The following is a 23,010-nucleotide window of genomic DNA, read 5'->3' as shown; positions in this document are numbered from 1 at the left end:
ATCAATATTGTATTCTTTTACCCGGAATTCTCCATTCATTACTGACATCAAGAAACCAGGAGTACAACTCAAGACAAAAGATATCTCTCCTTCACTCATACCAGCACCAGTACTCAATGTGATATTCTCGTCAGTAGTATTGAAAGTGATCAACTGTGAGAAAAGGGAAGGAACCGACACCCAGGGGCGAAAATTCAACTCGGACTCAATGTCCAAAACGCCAGTAATGCATATCTTGTATTGTGGTTTCTTTCTAGACCAGCGCATGATCCTGGCGTTATTCTTCTCAAGGAAGGAGTGACGAGTGTCAACCTTGGGGCCTTGCAAAATGCTGCGAGGAATTGGGGCGTAACTCTCGAGATGCTCCCACATCAAGGCTTGAAGGAACATGGTATTGGCATATGTCTTGAATTTCATGAAGCCATCGGAAATACTGGAGTCTATAACTAGAGAGTCTAAATTGGCAAACAACGCGCCCAAGAATAGACTGCCAATGGGAATTTCTCACCTTTTGCCATCTTTATGGCAAAGCGAATCACAAACGTCTTCAGCAAGTGTCCACAATCTTCAAAGATATACCTGGAAAGCCACATGCATAAGAAAGCAACAATTGTTATATCGCCATCAACCGGTTCTTCATGAATTTTATCTCTCGGCTACCAATGTGATAACCATTGAGCATAGCAGGATGCGGGTGACTCATTGAATTCGTGCATCTTGGCCTCTAATATGTTAGATATTTCCTTCTCCTCTGACGAAAGCTCTTCAGGGAAATTACCAGTAATTGGAAGGTGCAACAAAGCAACTACATCTTCTAAAGTAATAGTGAATTCTACCCATCTGCTTATAAACGTGTGAGTAGGAACACACCAACGGGCGAGCAAGGTTACCATACCTGGTATATCATGGTTGATGATTAAATCTCCAGCAGCTTGAATGGCTCGTGTTACCTGGGCATTATCCAATATGGTCCTAACACGGCTATGACCCAGCATTGTGTCTTGCCCATCCAGAGAAATGCATCAGGGTCTTTCGTGAAAGCTTGAACTCCACATAAGAAGCCTAAAAGTGTTTTCCTTGCAAACAAAACCGGATTATTGCTTGAGGAGATACCAATTTATGCTGAGTAGTGCTCCTGTTATTAACAACCGAAATGAGGAGCCTAAGGGACGCTTTTCAGGTCTATATAGATACGTAAAGAACTTATACTCGGCAGTTGGAATGTTCTTAGTCTTGGGACTTCCCTCTTTCTCCTTGGAAATATCAGAATCATCGTTTCTGGAGGAACCATCACCTCTGGAAAAGGCGTCTGTGGAAACATCCTCTCTCGAAGAAGCATCATCTTCAGAAGCGCTACGGGACTGAGCCATTTTCGCAAAGTTGATGTGACATACATACACGAATTTCATCAATACAATGGAATTAAAGAAACAACACAATTATGATGCTCATATTGACGTCTACAAAAATGGTAATCCTTAACTCTTACCTATTTACGATTTCACGAACTTAGTGATAACAACGTAAAACCCCAAAACTTGCTCGTTCTTTCAAACCTGCAAAGTCGAGCATAAAACATATTATTCAAGAGTCAACACTGACTTTTAGAGAAACTATGAATAATTCACATAACTTTCCATGTGAACGTTTGCTGATTTTTACGTGTACATACACTATAAAATCACTAAACTCACACATAAACTACGAATTCATCGATTCATGAATTATTTTCTTTCAACAATTTTCATAAATCAAAACTTGATTATATTCAATAAAACGTGAACAGGTCATGTACCTTAAAAGAAAATAAAAAATCGTGAGTTAATAACTCACGTAAATATATAGAAATTTATTTATTTTTTGCTCAATCGAGCATCCGTCTATGAAACGAGGGTCTTTTCTATTTTTGCAAAAGTATACATATTTCAAATAAAATTTTGAAAGTTCATAAACAAATTTTTATCATGAACTCCAGGTCTTTTCAAAATTCCTTTAACCTTAAGGATTATTATTTATTACTTTTACGAACAAACCTACGTTTCTAAAAGTATTTACAAAATTCATGCTTCGAAAAAAAAACTTGGGTTTTCATGAAACCTAATAAACAAAACTTTTGCTAATGAAACTAGACCATGTCTATTCAAAGTTTTATGTATCTCTTCCATATTAGGGATTTTTGCTTGTTCCATCAACTAACGAACAAACGCGCATATACATACGTTTTCTAAAAACCCTTCATAAATCCTACGCATGCATGCAACTAGGGGATTTCTGGTTTTGCAAACAACCCATGAATCATAAAACTAACAGCAAAGAGAAAAAAAAAATTGATTGACCTGTCGCCGGCCGGAAATTGGTCGGACGTTGATCGGCGGCGGTGATCGGAGCTGGTTCTCCAACGAATTTTTTTCTCCTCCTTCCTGGTTCTGCTACTCGCGTGAAGTCGGTGATGAAGCTTGGTTGACCAAGAAATAAAATAAATTTTTAGGGTTATTCCCTTTTATATCAAATTTATTTCCAAAACCTAATAAAACATGGGTTTCCTTTTTTTTGGGCTCGGGACCGTAAATCCTAAACCGACCATAACTAGGCTTCTCAACACTCAAATCAGCAGTGCCTCATCTCTCCATGATCACGATATGACACTCTGTCTTGCTATCAGGGTCCTTATCTGTGCATTTACTCGTACATGACACCATTGGAGCAAATCGGGAATTCCGAGGCACACTTTTTTAGATTGAGTTCAACCACCGATCTCATCGATTGAAAATCACCATTTAATGCATTACTGCGGAACATGAATGTTCCCCACTAAGCATGGGACTTAATGTTGATGGTGGATTTTCAACAAAGGGAAAACCGTAAAATCATGAGGCATGTTTTTGACACGGCTTTCAAGCATGCAACGATTCATATTTTATGAAGCCATGATGAGTATGCTTTCGAAAAGCCTCCACTAGATGAGTGTTTCGATCCTTGGAATTTCATCGTGACCTCTGTGCTGAATAACATAATTGGGCGGTTCTCCGTAGATTGAGAGCTTAACGCCTTCAGGACGTCGGTGATACTCACTGTTCCCTGACTGCAGGAGAGAGACCCACCTCCACATAGAAGAATAGTTGGGCGGCGGACGCCTTCAGGACGTCGGTGACACTCACCGTTCCCTGATTATGTGGAGAGATTGTGTATAGATTCAGGCGGTTCTCCGTAGATTGATAGCACTAACGCCTTCAGGTCGTAAACAGCATCGTGACTCCCTGACTATGCACTATTCAGAACAGGTGTAATTCTGCTGCGACATTCACCACTGAATTCCTAGAATAATCTATTATTGCTTTTATTCCATGGTCGAATCCACGGCCTGATCCCATGGAATGGCAATAACAATTGCTCATATTTCATGGTCGAATCCACGGCCTGACCCATGGAATGGAAATAACAATTTCTCCTATTCCATGGTCGAATCCACGGCTTGATCTCATAGAATGGCAATAAAACAACTGTGTTATCTCATTACTCAGATTTCATGATCGAATCCATTGATCTCATGAAATGGTAATAGATAATCTTAAATACTCCGATTCTATGGTCGAATCCACGATCCCATAGGATGGTAATACTTGTTTTATTATTATGAATTCGTAATTGAATCCACAGATGATCATGCGAATGAATAATGAACAACTATTCATTTTTATTACCCAGTTTCATGAATTATTCCCCACTAAATTCATAGATTAGTAATAAATACTCAACAACTAGGCATCCCGACCATCACTGAGTAAGCCCCACAAAAATGGTGCGAGTGTACTCGACAATGATGCATGACTGAGCACCCGGATGCACGAATGAGTGTCCAAAAATATGAAATAATGAGGAATCCTTCGCAAAACAGGAGAAAACAATAAATATTAATAAAATAATAAGAAGCGCCCAAGGCCGGGCACACCAGCCGGCCGGCCGGCCGTGCCCTAGCCATGGTCGGCCCGTGCCTCTCCCATTATTTTCCTTATTTTTTGTTATTTCGTGAACTCACGAAAACTCCTTGGTTTTAGCAACTTTCCTTGTTTTTGCAAAACCCGTGAATTCTCCATAACTTCGTGGATTCACGAAATAATATTATAAAACAAGGAGAGGTGTGCGGGACCGGGCAACCTAACCGGCCAGCCATGCCTAATCCGTGGCCGGTCCCACACCTCACAATCCTTAGCTTTTTATAATTATTATTCCCTAATCTCACGAAACTCCTCCGTTTCAACAAAAACTCGTGGATTCTCCATAACTTCAAGGATTCTCCATAACTTCAAGATTCATGAAAAATAATAAAATAGGGAAAGGTGTGCGGGACCGGGAAACCTAGTCGGTCGGCCATGCCCTAGCCTTGGTCGGTCTCACAACTTGCAATCCCTAATCTTGCATAATTATTATTTTCCTCAATTCATGAAACTCCTGGATTTGAGAAAAATTCATGATTTCTCCATATTTTCTGAAATAGTGCTCAAATCACGAAAACCAAAAGCCAACATAGTCACACGACTGGCTAGCCTCTCACGGAAATTTTAAATATTAAAACACTTTTATTTTAATATTTTCAAAATATTGATGAATTGAGTATACATGCTCATTCCAACAAAAATCGAGAATTCTCAGTCAAGATGAAACTCTTCTGAAAATTCACGATATTGCTCGAACGCGCATCAGAAAATACTGAAACCCTCAGTACGGAAACACGGAAAACACGGAAATACGTGCACGCCTTCATGACCGACCAGGGTCATTCCTAGGGCTTGCACAAGGCCGGTCCCACACGTTTTCATAATTCTGACCTAATTTGCTCAATTGTCTCATACTGGGCCCGAACTCTCTCCAACCAACTGGGGGATTCTCCAAATGACCAACAACTGGACCCGTGACCACCAAGATCCGGTTCCATGCTCTCTTGGTCGGTCCTCATCTCTCATACCTAAGGTTTATCACCTAATGCTGAATCCAACAATATTTCAATAAATGATGAAACCTGCATTTAATCATTGTTCTTTCACCAACTCTCAAACTGAGAACCCTGGTGCGTGCTCACTCGAGCATTGGGCACCCATGGACGCTCATCATCCCATGTGGTCGGTCCCTCCTCACTCATGACCAATTTTCAGCAATTCGCCAATTGATGAAGGATTGGTAAAAATTAGGATTTCGAACAAACGCTCCACGAATCACCATTCTGAGCAAGTTCAAACAGAAAATAATGTTGATTCAGCAATCAACATCCAAATTAATAATATTCGGTAATTCACCAATATTTTTATTAATGTTTTATTGTGTCACGACACCAGTAAATAATTCGTCGAATTGAGCAATACTTGCTCAGTTGATCGAATATTGATCCAACCATCAATGTTCAGTAATTCATCAGTAGTTTGTTGAATTGAGCAACACTTGCTCAGTTGCATGCCAAAATTATCAAATTCATCGAATTGAGCAATACTTACTCTCAGTCGCTCTCTAGTCATTAATTCATTGACATCTCAGAGAACTAAATGTTCAATCCATGAATCACTGAGCATTCACCACTTATGCTCGATTCAACAAAACTAGACTCACAGTCTAAATCAGTCAACAACTGACTAACTAATACACGTCTGCCTTGCAGACTCCACGATTCGTGAAATGTCAATCAAGTCACAAATGGGGGGATGCCACTTAGGGTTTTGGTCTGGCGGTCTACGACACATGAATTCATCCACAACGAGAAATGTGCGTAAGTCGTGTGAACGGTTGGAGGAGTTAGAAAAGTAGTGGGTGCACGATCAGTCAAGTCTCCGCACGACATGGAACTGACTTTACCACGATCTCCCACTTTCCCACTCTTTCACTCAAGAAACCGTCACACTTACAAGGATCAGTGGTACATCATTCTTGCAATATAAATAAGTCTAAATCGAGGACATATCATCAATCATCGATTATCATCATTATCCGTCAACAACTCGATATAAACTTATTCACAGAACTCAACTTCAGCAGTTCAGCAATATTGCAGAAACCTTCAACACACCCACAATCCTTGATCATCACTGATCCCAGCACAACTCTCAGCTTCCCTCCTACATATCAACCCATCTCCCTATTTGCGACCGAATTGACTCTGAAACGCCCATTGTCTTGGTTTAGGCTAGAGTCATACAGATTGATTTCCCGAATCTAAGCACCCCCTTTGCAGCGGTGCATCTGTGTGAGTTTTACCCGGCTGAGGAGTCTCGACAGCACGCTCGACTCTTCACTTTCCCAAAAAACCGGTGGCTCGTTTTTCCCCATCCACACCTGAGAGAATTAAATAGGTGAACAGTAGCAAAAATTTGTGGGCATAACTGAAACCATATGGCTCTAGCAAAATCACAATGAAAAAATAAGTGATCAAAAGTTTCAGGATATAAACGACAAAGAGGACAAAGGTCATTCTCCACAATGTTGAATTGAAACAGATGTGGTTTTAAAGGCAGAACATTTTGAAGACACTTCCAAATAAACAATCTGAATTTAGGTAAAATATTCATGTGCCATAACCTGATCCATTGTTTCTGTTGAGCAACAGTAGCAGAACATTGATTAGATAATAACATTTTATACACAGATTTAGTAGAGAAATCACCCGATTGAGTAAGAGACCATCTAATACAGTCATCCCCAGAGTAAGGGATCCTAATGGACTGAATTTGTGTTATTTAAGCAAGGGTAAACAACTCTGCTAGAGCATCTTCGTCTCATTGCTTTGAGTAAGGATCTATAAGCTGAGAAACCTGAGTATAATCTTACAGATGATACTCAGTTGGACTAACGAGAGGTTATGGCTTCATATCCACCCAATTATCCTGCCAAATACTTATATCCTGACCATTAGCCACCTCCCATATGTGATATTTCCTAACTATTTCTAAACCTCTAGTTATACCATTCCAAACCCAAGTACCCTTCTTCCTAGCAATTGTATGTAGCGGTTTATGCTTTGGAAAATACTTCGATTTCAAAACTTGAGAACATAAAGCCTGAGGTTGAGTAACCAGCCTCCATGCCATTTTTGTAAGCATAGCTAAATTAAATTTACGGAGATTTTTAAAACCCATACCAACATGTCTTTTAGGAAGACACAGACCTTTCCATGCCTTAGGGTTTAAACCCCTCCTTGTTGGGTGATGGCCCACCAATATTTCTGCTGAAGCGTATCTAATTGTTTTAAAATAAAGTCAGGAATCGGGAAACATGACATCTAGTAAGAAGCAACTGAATTTCAAACAGATTGTATTTGGATTGCGCTGCCAGATTGAGGTATGAGTTTTTTTTTGCCAACCATCTAAATGTTTCTGTATTTGATCGACTAAAGGTTGAAAATACAAAACCTTAGATCTATTGAGAAACAAAGGAACCCCTAAATATCTATCAGTAAGTTTCATAGTGTTCATTTATAACATGTTAGCTATCTCAGTTTGTCGACTCCTAGGATATTTTTGCTAAAAGCTATAGCACTCTTGATAAGATTGATTACCTGACCAGAAGCGCGACTGAACCTCAAAAGAATGTATTGAACAAACCTAAGTTCAGATGATTTAGCTTTCAAAAATAAGAGGACATCGTCTACGAAAAAAAAGATGTGAGATAGATGGTCCAACTCTAGCAGGCTTAACACCATGAAGCAACTTGGCACTTTCAGCACGAAGAAAAAGTCTAGACAGGACCTCCATACAAATAATAAACAAATACGGGGACAAACAATCACCTTGACGAAGGCTCCTTGATGGCTGAAAAGAAGAACAAGGAGTTCCATTTAGAAGTATAGAGATAGTTGGGGTACTTGGATCACCAAAACCGCTAAGTACTTAGATCACCAAAACCGCTTTCCCACGCATTCAAGATCGACGACCTCTGGTGACCCACACGGTCAATGTATGGTACAATGGTGCCAAAAATCCACTACACATTTTCTCCTTTATTTGAATTTAGTCCTGATAAATGACACCCTTTGGCCCTTGCAACAAGAATATAACTTTTATCACCATTAGTTGTAGACAACAAATTATATAAGCATTATAGTATATCCATGTAATGATAATCAACCCACTTAACCAAACCAAAAAGGGTTTTCTTGTAATGATAATCAATCCACTTAACAAAGCCAAGTAGGACATTCTAGGCATATAGAAACCAATAATTTCTTACTTATTCAAAGTGAAAGGTTCCACAAGAAAGACACCACAAACCATCTAATCCTTCATTCAAAGACCAGAAATTCTCAAAAACAAAGTTTTTCATGTTTATGGAGCTTCACAGAAACTACTCATCCTCTCATGGCACCATTTCCTTTTCATCTTTAAACCTCTCTTCTATCTTCTTTTACTTCCTGCTGTCATCTTCAATCTTTTCTCTTGGTCATGTAAATGGTTATATGTTTATCTATGGAGGTTGTTCACAAGATAGATACCCACCAGACTCTCCTTTTGAAGTACACCTCAACTCTTTACTATCTTCAATCGTTAGTTCATCTTCTCAGTTTTCTTACAACGCTTTCGCTATCGGTAACAGTAGTACACCCGACAGTAACGCCGCGTACGGCTTATATCAATGCAGAGGTGACTTGAAACTTCACGACTGCACAAGTTGTGTTCAGAATGCAGTTGGACAAATAAATTTGGTATGTCCAAATTCTTTTGCAGCTGGTTTGCAGTTAGACTCTTGTTATGTCAGATACGAAAATATTGATTTCTTGGGTAAACCCGATACGGCGATCTTATATAAAAAGTGCAGCAGAAGTACTAGTGATGATGTTGAATTCTATAAGAGAAGAGATGACGTTCTTGCGGAACTGCAAGCAGCTACAAGTTTTCGTGTTGCTAGTTTAGGGATGGTGGAAGGTTTTGCTCAATGTTTAGGTGACTTGAGTCCATCTGATTGTTCATCATGTCTTTCTGAAGCTGTTTCGAAGCTGAAAAACACTTGTGGCTCCGCATCAGCAGTGGATATTTACTTGGGACAGTGTTATGCTCGGTATTGGGCTTCCGGATACTACAATTCCTCAGGTGCGCTTCTCAATCCTGTCTTTTGCATTTCTCTGGTTCTTGCAATGATTTCTTTGTAATTTATTTACGACTTGTAGATCTTTGTATTCCAGTTCTCTTAATAAAATCTCTCTTTCAATCAATCAAAAAAGAAAAAAGGAATTGTGGCAATGATGGGTTCCGGTCATCATAAACCACTGCTAAGCTCACTCTACATTGAAATGGTTCCCTGACACTAGCAGGTTACTTGACCATCGGTTTCGCATGCAAATTGGGCTAGATAGCGACGTGAGTGGAATTCTTTTCTTGCGAATACGGTTCCATTGCAACTCGAATCAAGACTAGAACAGGATTAGTCGAAAAAATCAATATTTACTCAATGGGGAATAACAATCAAACTTGAACAACAGGTTTTTGAACTGTCTCTATTGCGATACACATTCGCGAAGTTGAGACTACAACCCTGGATGGTAGTGGCAGAGCCAGGATTAAAAATAAGAAAGCTAGAAAAATCCTGAAAGCATGTAGAAAAATCCATTAGGCAAGGAAAAGTGTAAACTTATTTTTTGAAAATACACTACTTTCTTTGTTGACGCAAATAGTAATTTCTCTATTACAATTCAAAGTTCCATTATGGATTTCCCCAGAGGAAAAGTGAAACCCACTGAGAGATGTTCCCAAGTTTAATAGTCAAAATCAAGCCTTTACTTTGTTCAGTCAGGAATTCAGGATTACTTTACTTTTATTTTCTTTCTACAGTTTCCGACTATCTTTTGTTTTTCCTTTTTTCTTTCTCCAACTTTTGTTTTGTTTGCCTAAATTAAGTTTAATAATACACTTTTCTGAGTCATTTATTCTCACTAATCATTCTTTTTGTATTTGAACTTTCCTCTAATTATATGAAAAACAAAATGAAATGAAAACCTCATTAATCTGGTCCTTAAACTCAAAAACTATCCGCGCAGATTCTTCGAGTGAGGACAATGTTGGGAGAACCGTTGCCATAATAGTGGGCGTACTTGCAGGTGTTGCAGTGATCATCGTGCTCCTCTCATTTTTACGCAAAGCACTCGGTACGTTAAAGCAGGTTTACCTGAACCAGAAAGTTCTATTTCCTCCTTTTAGCTTTAACTTTTTTCTACTCCAATTTTTACTGTTTCTAGTTGCTGTTTGATTTTCCCATGCAGGGTAAGATGACAAAATGTGCAGGATGATTGTGTCATGATTCCATTTTGTTGTTGGAGATGGTAATTCTTCTGTAAAATGTTCTTTCTATTGATTTTTCCCATCTATATAATACAGTGTAGTGCAACTAAGTGGTTGCTTTGTCTTTCTTTTTTCCCGTGGGGTATAAAGTATTCTGCTAGTGCCCATGCTTTTCAAAAGAAGCCCTACAATTAGGCTATTCATATTATTTTGAGAGATACCAACCAATTCTGTCCATCATGTCCCTTTTGTTTCTTAGCTTTTCGTTTTTGGCATAAAATTTTGGAACCAAGGAGGAGGATTCATGACAGTATAGCAAAATTGTGTTTTCATTCTTGGCTCATGCTTTCATTTATTCTGGTAAACCCTTAACCAAGGGTTTTCTAGGAATGCCTCCTCCGGTGCATGACCGAAGCTACAGCAGCAAACCACTAGATGCTCATACTCAAGTTCAGACTAAATTCACTTGCATTCTAGTTTGTACCTCACAGACAATCGAAAACAGTATGACCGTGCAAAAACACTATATTCGCTTTCAGGTCAAATCATTATCTGATACCATTGTGGTGGATATGATTCCTGACATGATTACGGTTCCCTCTTGAAACCGCTTTAATCATAGACCAATGAAAGAAAATCCCAGTATCCTGCACACCCATACTAATGATCAACCAATTAAACAAACAAATTCTATTCCCCAAGCTGCAGTAAAAGCATTTTCTGATTATACCCCACTAGAGCCAATGCCACGCAGAATCTATCAGAAAAAGATGGATTCTAAAATTCCAATTGTAGGATTAATTTACAACATGGAGAAACTGACAACCATGTTAATCAACACTCCAATTCATTTTCAAGATACTACTCCAGGAACTGACGGTGGTACAGTGAACAGGAAACACTTTAGATCGGAAGACCTGTTTAGACTGTCACATCCAGCTGTTCCGATTCACCGTACCACCGACAGTTCCTTGGCGCGTCTTTTTATAACACTATAACAGCAAACATTTTATATCAGATGCAACCAAGGGAATCAACAAGAAAACTGATCTAACAACTTCACTCAAGAAAGTAACAGTGTTGAAAGCACTAATTAGATCTGCTTAACAAAAGCAGACACTTTAGATTTCTTATTTTTGATTTCATATGGCTTTCTCGTACAATACATAATATCTGGATTAAGATTATACCGACTCTAATGCTAATGCGCTTATATTAACTAACACAACATAATCCTACGAACGCTTAGAACAAACATCTTAATGCAAACATAACTACTTAGGCTGACCTGACATTTTTGTACAAATGGGGTTGGTATTCCAATTTTTCAACTTCTCAAGCACTGTAACCTCCGCTTGATGGAATCTGTAGCTTCAGATCATTTCTGTTGCAAACAGCCATGGAAGCTTCCTTCATTGTGTCCACAGCGATCCCACTGTTGCAGATGTTCGCAAAAGCTCGCATGTGTTTCATGCCGTACTGAGTCAGTGACCCACAATGAGATTCAAATACCCGAACCTGTTTATTGCACAATGAAGTAAGATTAACCATGGTTCTCAATGATAAAGCTAATGTGTTTGAATCTTTTAGATAGTTTTCCCTACGCCAGAAAATAGAAACACTACACAGATATTAAACCCACTAACTGCAGTTGGCTGCAGCTTCACAAGAATGGGTTGCTGATAAGGTCCAAAATAAGTTGTTCAATGTGACGATAGGATGTAAGAAGAGCTCGAGCGAGGCAGGCACTCATTTGTACAAAAATAGATGGTTAAATCAGAGCTATGTGGATTTACACAAAGTTGGTGTAATCGTAGCATAAACAAGAAGTGGTCTTGCTAATAGGAAATCTAAAAGTCCAACTAGAAAAACTTTGTTTGCTTGGTCCAACTCTAGTTCAAAATCTTTTATCAGTATATCAATAATCATGCTCACTATAACGAACAAGTAAAACGTGGAGAATTTCTTACCATGGCCTTCAGGCATCCCCAATCGTCCACCAAAGGCATACCAGCTGACCTTACAACTGAAAGGGTAGAAGAACCTTTACGTGGCCCAAAAAGAAGGTCGCCTATTAACCGAATGCTAGTATCTAGATGAGTTCTGTGTGTCATCATTTCTTTGATTTGATCGAGAGTTTCTTCTTTCTTGCCCGACTCGTCATTTTTTAGTTGATTGTACTGAGCCACAGGGAAACAACAAAGAGGTTATAACAACAGTTTATATCATCTTTAATGTAAGTCACCAATGGGTACCATTAGAAGTTATCAAACAACCAAGTTCGTAACAGGCTATACTCACCCTATGCCACAAGAACAGAAGGTCGGCATCTCTTTGATTCACAACTTCCAGACGGCGCTTTCCACCAATGTTGTTCTGGTTCAAGGTTGCAGTGGCAGGATCAAAGCCTTGATACAAATACAGTGTCTCGGCTTTGATGCTTCTGTTTCCATACTCCATCACATGAGATCCAGCAGCAAACGTGTTGTAGTTAGAAGTTCGATATTTAACCTGAGAAAAGCCGTAAGACGAATGTCTCAAGATTCTTATAATAATCACACTTACATCAGTATTACCGCCACTTACCAGAGTTCAGTTGATTAATATTGATCTTACCGACTCATACTGTTCTTTTATGGTTTCCTTCTTTAGATTGTGCGTCTCACCGCAAAAGGGAACTAAATGAGCGAAGTCGAATCTCATGACAAATAATCATACCTATTTAAACCAGAGGTTGAAACTCGTGAAAAAAAGAAGAAAGAAACGAAAAGTTGAAACCTGTCCTCCATCCACGCAATGCTGTACAGGTCTCCCAAGCAAGTAATGTACTCAGGAGGTGGAGGGGGGTCCATCCCTGGACAATATGTTCCCCAACTGCTCTCCTCAGCATTTGATGCTGTTGTCACATAGATGTTGAGATCTTCTGGCATCAAACCTTCAAAAATACTCCCACTCTCACATGCCTCTATGTACATAACCTGTCACACAATCAAGTATTTTATTGAAAGAAAGAAATCCTCTGACTCTAAAATTTTAAGAGAAGATATAGGAAAGAAATCTAACCATCTCTTTGTAGCTACCAGCTGCATGTTTCTTCTTCAAGACTTCAATGAAATCAGCGGCATACAGGAAAGGCATATTGGGCATTCCTATGTAATCGAAACAAAGACCAAAAAAAAAACAAAAGAAACTTTAAGAGCAAGATAGTTCAAGGAAACAAACACCAATCGTGTTCACAGGTGCAATAACGGTAATGCCCACAAAAACCAAGTTCCCGGACAGGCATAGCTGCAGAAGTGGATGTTCATATGCTAACCACTAGGATGGAACGGGAAGCTTCATATGTACATACCAAGTACTCCAGGGCCTCCATGATCCGCATAGTATAAAAATATCCTATCATCGGGTTTGCTGTCGATTACTTTCCCGCTTCCACCTTGCACAGCATCTTTGTCACCAAGAAGAACTGCATACAAGTTTTTGGCAGTAACATGCTCCCCAGTGTAATCCTGCACAATGATGGTTGAAAACTTAGTAATTTCAAATGTCACAAATGACCAGATTTTGCCATTTTATCTAACAAAAAAGACATTTACATCAACTACCGCAACCTAAGACTAGTTGGGATACTGTCCTACATGAGCCACCAACGCGGTAGTGCATCTCTTAACCAAGTGCAGGATTCAGTAACTCGGCTTGCATCTCGGTATCAACACTAGGACAAGCGATAGTCTTGATATCCCTTCCCAAACCCAAGACACCTTCACCAATATTTTTACAAAGTCTATACTCTCCTCCCACTCGCGCCTAACGTCACTAGCAAAGGTAATCCAAGACTAGTTGGGCTTCTGTCCTATGCTCAAGTTCTCCAAACACCTCTTAACCATGATCTGGTTGCTCGATTTGCTCTCGCTATCAAATCGGGGCCAGAAGCACTACTTTGGAGGAAACTTAAAACAAGGTCTGCCCCCAAGAGGCCAAAAAACCAATTTATTTCTTCAAAATTTTGAAAGAGCTAGCTTTATTTGTTGGAAACATTTTTTTGAAAGAAAAGGGAAAAACCCCAGAAAATAAGAATAAAAATGACATTGTTTTTGTTAATTTTACCTTAGGGACCCCAGCATAAACATCTTGACCTTCTGGATGATTAATGATAACTCCAGGCTTAGGATTTAAATCACTAGTTGCAATATCATCATACATGAACACAACTATATTCTCTTCCTTTAATCCTCCTTTTCTCAACAGTTGATAAGCATGACAAACATCTGCCTGCACAATCAAACCAATAAGGATTCATTACTTACTAGCTATAGAGATGCTAAACTACACTCAGAGGTGTTAATTCATATACCTGGTGACGGTAGTTTCCATAACCTTGAGAACCAGCTACAAGAACAGCCCATCTTGTGCCAATTTCCTCGTCATCTTCTTTCTCAGTTGGCATTTTAATCGTTGACTCCCATCTAGTAGCTTGACTACCATTGACGATAATCCCAAAGACCACCATAACCAGTAAAATGAAACAGGATTTGAGAGCTGCCGAGGACTTCGCCATGGTAACCTGATTACAGAGAAGTACAGAGAGAAGAAGAGGATGAGAAAGTTTTCTGAGGATCAACTCGGTGGTGGTGGTGGGTGGTGGTAAATGAAGATGATGAGGAAGAGCCAAGAGGGGTTTAGCCGTATCAGGTAGCCATGCAAGAAAAACTGCTGACACGCGTAAAGCCTCTTTCTGAAATTTGAACGAGGAGAGGAAAACGTGGCACTGGTTTTATGTGGGACCCTTTAATTTGTTTGTATATTTGACGCTCTGTTTCAGTTTCGGCCCGTTTTTATGCTAGAAATAAGGAAGCTATGATTCTAGCTGATTAAAACGGGTAAAGAGTTCAATAGAGCGTACAAATACAAAAGAATGAAAACACCTGGAGGAAAATGTGTAATACTTGTTAATAATTTTCTAGGTAAAGAATCGTGTCCAGCAGGTAACCAAGACTTGGTATTCAAGTATTTCTCACGTTAGGAAATCGGTAGAGTTCCAGACTTAGGAAACTAGTAGAACTTGGTCGGCAAGACTATATTCTTGGCTTGCAAGTTCTGTAACCTATAAATAGGTTGGTTTTCTGTAGAGGAATATACACAGTCGAGAGTCTTTCTTTAGTCGGAGGTTTACACAACAAGGAGAGTGTTTTATTCTTGCAAGAGTTGTGTGACTAGAGAGAAACATAAGGGGCTAAGGGTTCTTGTAATTGTTCTTCAGATCTTTCAATAAGAAGTATCATCATTCCACAGTGGATATAGGTACGCCGAACCACTATAAAATTTTGTGTCTTGTTCTGTTTGATATTCTCTTGTTTTGGTTCATTATTTGCTGGTGATATTCTGTGTGTGAGATTGATATTAAACTAACTAGACGATTCCGACCTAACAATTGGTATCAGAGCCAGGGTTGTCTAGTTTTGTTTACTCAAAGATCAAAGTAGACAGATAGAGATGGTAGATCCAACGGGAGAAGGTCCATCTGCACCAAAAACATCAACAGCAAAGTATGCAACCATGAGGATCGATGTGGAGAAGTTTAATGGGAGGACGGATTTTGGACTTTGGCAAGTTCAAATTAAGGATGTGCTAATTCAACAGGGTTTGCAGAAATCCTTGAAAGAAAATAGGCCGGCAGATACGACAGATGATGATGAATGGGAAGAATATGATTTGCAGGCTTGTGTTGCAATTCGTTCGTGTTTAGCCAAGGAGGTCATGTACAATGTTATGTCTGAAAAATCTGCAAAATCTTTGTGGATAAAATTGGAAGGTTTGTACATGACAAAGTCTCTCACAAGTAGATTATTTCGCAAGAAACAAATGTATCGATTCCGATTCAAAGAAGGTACATCTGTTAACGAGCATATCAACAATTTCAATAAGTTGATGACTGAATTGACTAATGTTGGAGAAGTTGTTAAAGACGAAGATCAATCTATGCTACTACTGTGTTCTTTTCCAGATACATATGATACATTGATACAAAGTACACTGGCATCCAAGGATACTATCAAACTAGATGACGTAATTATTTCTTTATTAAGTGATGAGTTCCGTAAGAAGGATGCAATGGAAAGTGATCAAGCTGTAGGGTTATATGTAAACAATGGGAAGAATGGACCAAAACCTGGAAAGAATAAATCCAATTTTAAGGGAAAAACCAAAGGGAAGTGTGAATGTTATTGGTACCATGACAAAGGGCACTGGAAGAGAGATTGTACGAAGCTCAAAGATAAGGAGAAATGCGAGTCAAATTCACAAGCAGCAATAAATGAAGAAGGTTCTGAAACAGGAGAGGTGCTGATGGTTACTGATAGACACATTTTTATGACCAAATCGTCCTCATTTTTCAGTATTGTTGGTACTCGATTTTTTACTTATTATGGTGTTTTATGTGTTTGAAGGTATTTTTGGAAAATAAACATTTGGTATAGGCACCCGGAGGCCACATGTTATTAGGACTCTCAGTTTTGGATAAGGGGCACCCCAGGGAGCCAACTACTAATCGCACCCCATTACTGCTTAAGGGGGCTCCATCTTCTTCCTTGATTTGAAAAGAAAAATTGGCGGGAAATTTGGTTTCAACGGTAAAGGATTTATTATCTTTAAGATAAGGATATCTTCTTGCCTTACAAACATGAAGTTTTGAAGAAAAAGAAAGTTATCTTGTATTAAACAAGAAAGATATCCTTAGAAGATTTTATCTTGGATTTTATTCTGCGAATTAAAGAAGATATGGGTTTAGTAAACACATATATAGAATAAAGAGAAGGAAAAATTCTCGAAGATATTTTTAATTAAAAAGAAGAAGATTTTGGAGTTATGGAAGAATATATTTGAGTGATGTACATTTGTGTGTATAAATAGAGAGCTAGAGATCACATTTGGGGGGAGTTGGGGAGAGAAAAGAAACTCGCTGCTTTTGTTATTTCTCTTCATTGTCACCATTGTAAGCACTTTTCGAGCCATAAAATAATCTTTTGAGAGTGTCTACAACATGAGGTGCTAAATCCATCACTAAGGCGACGGAGGAGGCTGTTTTTCGTTCATGTGGTAATTAAAATAATTCTTTTATAACTATTTGCATAGAATTTAATGGTTTTATGACTTCCATTAATTATTTGTTATTTTGTTTGATGTCGCATGCTTGGTTTTAATTACTTTTGATGCGTCATGCTCACAACTTACAACTAATGTTTTACGAAATCTACTTTGGCAAAGGATAGAGTTATTGTTTCTTTTGTTTTGAGCTATAAATGTCTAGGATTAATTTATGAACTCATGAACATGAAAAGGAGTGGAATCCCGAGTCCCGGTCATCTCTTCATCTTATCACAATTTTTGTATATATTTTCCTTATTTTAGTATTTTCTTTTATTAAAACTTAAAATCAATCTCATCTAGTCCGGGTGAACGACAACTCTATTTACCACTATCAAAAATATCATCATTTTGGCGTCGCCGACGCGGATTTGTTTATAGATTTGTTTTTAGGTTTTATTTTACTTGTTCTTTTTTACGCGTTTTGGTATTTTTGTTTGCTTTCAGATTTGGAGCTAAGCTAAAGGAAAAAGAGAAAGTGCTGAAAAGAAAGTAAAAGCCCAAAAAGGAAAGAAAAGAGAAATCCAAGAGGAGTGAAGAAGAAGATTTTGTAAATAATTTTATTTTTATTTTTTTAGAAACTGTAATTAAGGTTTTTATTTTTGTAATATTTTATTTTTGGACATTTTTTTTCTTTTCTTTTGGACATTGAACATTGGACTTTATTTTTAAAACCCTAAGGAATGGTTAGTTTAAATATAAACTGCACAGGGAAGGACGGCGATTACGATATCCCCTCGGCCCCTCGGGTTCGTACACTGACATTGGAGTCGGTGGCCCGAGTCGACTTCAACGGTTCATCCCCCGTCTGGAACGGGAGGTAAGAATTCTAAACACCTGTGAATCCCCTGTCAGCGAGTTTACTGGATGATTTTGTATGCATATATGTTGAGGACCTGAAATCAGATTTAATTTTCTAGTAAAGGGCAAGGCCTAGCCAAATCAAGATAAGGACTCGGATTTCATCACCGTTTCGTTCTTGCCCGCCTTAGGAACACGTGACCTACGCGAACCTAAGCCTTAAAATTTGGACTAGAACGAGACCGATAGGGTAACGAGCTTATTAGGAAAGTCGTTCGAAAAATATTGATTACTCTTTTGAGCATACTTTGAAGTTCATGATGGTTTCTGTGAGTTAAATACGCCGCCTTGTAACGCCGTGAGGCCTTGGGTATCAAAGATCCATTGAGCTTCCATCGTCTTTATTCAACTTACTTTAACTTGGATTGATTCTAGAGAGGTTTTCTCAGATTGTAACGAATTCCTTTTCGAAAGAATAGAAGATAGTCTAGAAACAATCTAAGTGGAGCCATCATGCTTTTTTTTTGCTAGATAAAATAGGCTTGTTATGGTCGGGTCATCCTTATTTGTGCTTGTTTAGAATTCCCTTGCAGTTAGGATGTCGAACTGGTATAGCCAATACAATGATTATCCAACTGAACAACATGGACATTACTCTTTTTATGATCATAGTGTGAATAGTGGTTGGGCACGCCAACCTTTTCAAGGTTTTGGGTCATACCATGGTGAGCCCAATTACTATCCACACGCGCATCGGTCATACGGGAAAGAAGATTATAATACTGATAGACACATTTTTGTGTCTGATTTGTCTCGATTCTATATATTGTTAGGGCTCATTTTTGTATTTATTATGGTGTTTTATTTATTTGTAGGTATTTTTGGCCAATAAACATTTTTGGAAAAAATTGGCTCGAAAAGTTGTCGGAAAGCACCCGGAGGACACTTGATATTCGGACCCCCGGTTTGGATAAGGGGCACTCCAAGGACACCCCTTAAGGCAGCTGCTAAAGGCACCCCTGCTCTGGATAGGGGGCGCCCCCATTTTTCTTCATCGTTCAAACATAATTTTGGCGGGAAACTATATTATTACCTGCGTGAATTTGGGAGCATCAGTTGGACGTGAAATAACGAGATTCAATGACTGATTTTTGTTGGGATGGACTTCCTAGAGCATAACAGGGTCGGTATATGTGATTGGATCGAATGAATTGGGTTAGATTGACCGGGAGAAGGAAACAGAGGTGTTATGATCACGGGTTGCTGTTGGAGTATTTTTTTTCGACAATTCAGGGAGATTAAAAAGGCTAGAAAAGCTTCCCCAACATTCATAGTTATCTAATAAAGAGTTTGGAAGTATTGGGAGAGGCCAAATACTCGTGAAGAGAGTTTGGCAAAAAGAAAACTCTGAAACTTGTTGTGGAGATAAACCAAGATTTTGGGGGAGATTTAATCGAGCTATGGCCTATAAAAGGAGAGGGGATAAGTCATATAAGGGATACGAGGCCTTACAGAGAAGTTTAGAACACCACAGCTCTCCAGAGATCGAGTTGCAGGAAAATACCTTATTCTGCTGTTGTTGCTGAAGAGGAAGAACACGAAGAACATTGACGCACAAGTATCTGTCGCAGAACACTATTGTTATTCAACAGCAGAACCCATCTATCGTTTTATCACAGTAATTGCATTGCATTAGGTCTTTAGCTATTGTTTCTCTTGTAACAGAGATTCTGCAACACCAACAATGTTGCGAATCGGCTGTATCACTTTTCACTCTTTATACTTTTGAGCTATAAAACAATTTTGAGATCATGGTTAATATGAGGAGCTAAACCCCATTGCTGAGGCGATAGAGGAAGCTATTTTTCCAACAAAAGTGGTATATCTCTTTTATAATTTTTATTGCAATTTTATTATGATTATTTTCCTTGAACTATATTGAATATGATTTTTATTTGAGTATGTGATCTATTTTGATGGAGTATGCTTAGTTTAAGACTTTGATGCTTCATACTTGGTATTTACAATTATTACTTTGAAAATCTATTGTTGCAATATAGAATCAAATTAAACGAGAAAATTGCATGAATATAAAATTGGATTAAATCACTTTGAACTTGGAAAATAGTGGAATCTTAGCCTCAGTGTTCTTTTAATATTGATACCAACTTTGTCAGTGTTTGTTATAATTATTAGTGAGTTTTCTATTTAGTTTTGAATTTAAGTCTAAAGTTATCCTTCACAAGTTGAGAATCGAATCACTTTTTACCACTATCTACAAATCACATCAATTTTTGGCGCCGCCGACGGGACTTGTTTTTAGGGTTTTAGATTTATTATTTTTATTATTTTTTTTTTTTTCTTTTTATGTTTTTGGGTATTTATCTTGTGTCTACAGGTTCTGGATCATAAAGAAAATTGAGCCAAAGAGTTTGGTGATTTCATAAAGACTTGGAGCTAAAGATTAAAGCAAAAAGAACAGAAAAGAAGACAATTTTATTTTAGACAATTTTAGTTTAGGGTTTGTTTATTTTCTTTTAGAAAAAAAAAACTGTATTAGGGTTTATTATTTTTGTAATTTTTCTTTTCTTTTGGACTTTGGGACATTATTTTTTTTATTACCCTACGGAAGGGTACTTTAAATATAAATGTTTGCAGAGAAGGAGGACAATTACGATATTGTCTCTGCACCTTGGGTTCGTACACTTGACATCGGAGTCAGTGGCCCGAGTCGACTACAACCGATTCATCCCCCGTCTGGAACGGGAGGTAAGATTCTAAACACTCGCGAATCCCCTGTCAGCGAGTTACTGGACTCCTTCGTATGCATATATGTTGAGGACTGAATACGACATTTATTTTTAGTAAAGGGCAAGGCCTGGCCATACAAGATAAGGGTTCGGATTTCATCACCGTTCTCTTCTTGCCCGCTTTAGGAACACGTAACCTACGCGAACCTAAGCCTAAAATTTTGACTAGAACGAGACCGATAGGGTAACGAGCTTAACAGGAAAGTCATTCGAAAAATATTGGTTACTCTTTTAAGCATACTTCGAAGTTCTTGACGGTTTCTGTAAGTTGAATGCGTGACTGCGCCGCCTTGTAATACCGGTGAGGCCTTGGGTATCAAAGCTCCACCGAGCTTCGCCTCTATTCAACTTCCATAAGGGGCTTAAATTGTAACGAATTCCCGTTCGAAGGATTAGAAGCTGGTCTAGAAAAATCTAAGTGGAGCCATCATGCTTTTTGTTTGCTAGAAATCAATAGGTTTGATTTGGTTGAGTCGGCCTTGATCTGTGTTTGCTTACCCTTCCAATTTAGAAAATTCTATTGTATGCCTGAACGTAAAAGAGACGCACTAGGTAGATTTGTTAAAGAGAAACCTAGTAGTTCGAAGCGTCTCGATTACCTTAATCTAGAGAGTCCGACTTTTGAAGAGTCTGTTTTTGAACGTCCTTTGACTGAGGAGAATCCGTTGCTCCGATAGCGCCAGAAATGGCAACTTTGAAAGCTTTGTTGAATCCAACTAGGACTACTCGTCCCTCATGTATCAGGTTAGCTGAGACGGAAGCAACTTATGAACTTAAACCTGGGACCTTACAGCTGCTCCCAATCTTTTTAGGGAAAGAAAATGAAAACCCCTATTTCCATGTTAGGGACTTTGAGGAAATTTGTAGTACCCTCAGGATTAGAAACCTAGATGATGATGCTTTGAAACTTAGGTTATTCCCCTTTTCCCTGAAAGATAAAGCTAAATCGTGGCTATATAGTTTGGCTTCCGGGTCAATCGAAACGTATGAACAACTTACATCTGCCTTTTTGAACAAGTTTTTCCCTAGGACAAAACATCGTCTATTAGGACGCAAATCTGCACGTTTTCTCAACAGGAGGGAGAAACTTTGTATAGGTATTTGGAAAGGTTCAATGATTTATTAGCCCAATGTCCTCATCATGGTTTAGAGAAGGTTAGGTTAGTTCAGATCCTTTATGAGGGTTTAGATTATCCCACCACAACCACAGTAGAATCTATGTGTACTGGTGGATTTGAGAACCAAACAGTTGATGACGCGATGACATATTTGCATGAAGTCGCCGAAAAGACCCAACAATGGGAAAGTAGTAGGGGACCCCAGAAAACAATTCTTCTCAGCAGAGGAAACGTTAATAGGGTAGAAGGAGGCTATGAATCAGATGCCAAAATTGCTGCTATAGCGAAAAGGTTAGAAGCTTTAGAAGTGGGTAACACTAGTGGTAGATTGGAGCCTTTTGGGAAGGCCAGAATAATGAAGAGCAAGCCAATGCTCTATATAATAACACTAGGTTTGATAATCGTCAGAAGTTTGACCCATATTCAGAAACCTATAATCCTGGTTGGAGGAACCATCCGAACTTTTCATGGTCTAAGGGCCAGAGTCAGGGTCAGTCTAATAATTCTAATGCTCCCCCAGGTTTTGGCTACACTAGGAATACATCAGGCCCAGAAAATAAAACGACTAGCTTAGAGGAATCTATTAAGATGTTAGCAAAAACTCAGGAAATGTTAGCACAGAGCCATGTTAGTTTTCAACAGGAAACCAAGCAGAATTTTCAAACTAATGCTCAGAGCCTTGCTAAGTTAGAACTTCAAGTCGGCCAAATAGCTAAGACCTTAAGTGAGAGAGATAATGGTAGGTTCCCTAGTCAGACTAATCCCAATCCTAGAGGAGTTCATGAAGTAGGTACAAAACCATCGAATCAATTGAATGCTATTAGAACCCTTAGGAGTGGTAGAATAGTAGACAATCAGGTAACCATGCCCGATAGTGAACATACTGTA

The 23,010-nt window shown here is 38.7% G+C and overlaps 2 protein-coding genes and 1 pseudogene across 2 annotated transcripts; 1 reads left to right on the top strand and 2 right to left on the bottom strand.

Moving 5' to 3' along the window:
* Window positions 1-8,130: 8,130 nt before the first annotated feature.
* LOC113302360 (cysteine-rich repeat secretory protein 15-like) lies at window positions 8,131-10,483 on the top strand. Its single transcript, XM_026551274.1, has 3 exons — window positions 8,131-9,065; window positions 10,010-10,117; window positions 10,232-10,483. Exons 1-3 carry the CDS (start codon window positions 8,300-8,302, stop codon window positions 10,234-10,236), a joined length of 879 nt encoding a protein of 292 aa, XP_026407059.1. The 5' UTR covers window positions 8,131-8,299; the 3' UTR covers window positions 10,237-10,483.
* Window positions 10,484-11,330: 847 nt separating this feature from the next.
* Window positions 11,331-14,850, bottom strand: LOC113304474 (vacuolar-processing enzyme-like). The gene is made up of 9 exons (XM_026553604.1): window positions 14,605-14,850; window positions 14,358-14,522; window positions 13,603-13,759; window positions 13,314-13,399; window positions 13,030-13,228; window positions 12,867-12,916; window positions 12,552-12,761; window positions 12,221-12,430; window positions 11,331-11,768 (listed from the first exon to the last, which is right to left on the bottom strand). The coding sequence occupies exons 1-9, from the start codon at window positions 14,806-14,808 to the stop codon at window positions 11,586-11,588; spliced, it is 1,464 nt and encodes a 487-aa protein (XP_026409389.1). The 5' UTR covers window positions 14,809-14,850; the 3' UTR covers window positions 11,331-11,585.
* A 7,202-nt stretch (window positions 14,851-22,052) lies between these two features.
* On the bottom strand, window positions 22,053-22,152 carry LOC113307100 (annotated as a pseudogene).
* Between the last annotated feature and the right edge of the window lie 858 nt (window positions 22,153-23,010).

Source organism: Papaver somniferum, chromosome 8, assembly GCF_003573695.1.
Source record: "Papaver somniferum cultivar HN1 chromosome 8, ASM357369v1, whole genome shotgun sequence".
NCBI lineage: Eukaryota > Viridiplantae > Streptophyta > Magnoliopsida > Ranunculales > Papaveraceae > Papaver > Papaver somniferum.
This window is presented reverse-complemented; position numbering and strand designations above follow the sequence as displayed.

Excerpts from the sequence above, each read along its gene's own strand:
- LOC113302360 (XM_026551274.1), top strand. The coding sequence starts at position 8,300 with ATGTTTATGGAGCTTCACAGAAACTACTCATCCTCTCATGGCACCATT. Across the intron at positions 9,066-10,009 it reads CGGATACTACAATTCCTCAG|ATTCTTCGAGTGAGGACAAT; the intron begins GTGCGCTTCTCA and ends CTATCCGCGCAG.
- LOC113304474 (XM_026553604.1), bottom strand. The coding sequence starts at position 14,808 with ATGGCGAAGTCCTCGGCAGCTCTCAAATCCTGTTTCATTTTACTGGTT. Across the intron at positions 13,229-13,313 it reads CTGGTAGCTACAAAGAGATG|GTTATGTACATAGAGGCATG; the intron begins GTTAGATTTCTT and ends ATTGTGTGACAG. Across the intron at positions 12,431-12,551 it reads TTCTGTTCTTGTGGCATAGG|TACAATCAACTAAAAAATGA; the intron begins GTGAGTATAGCC and ends CCTGTGGCTCAG.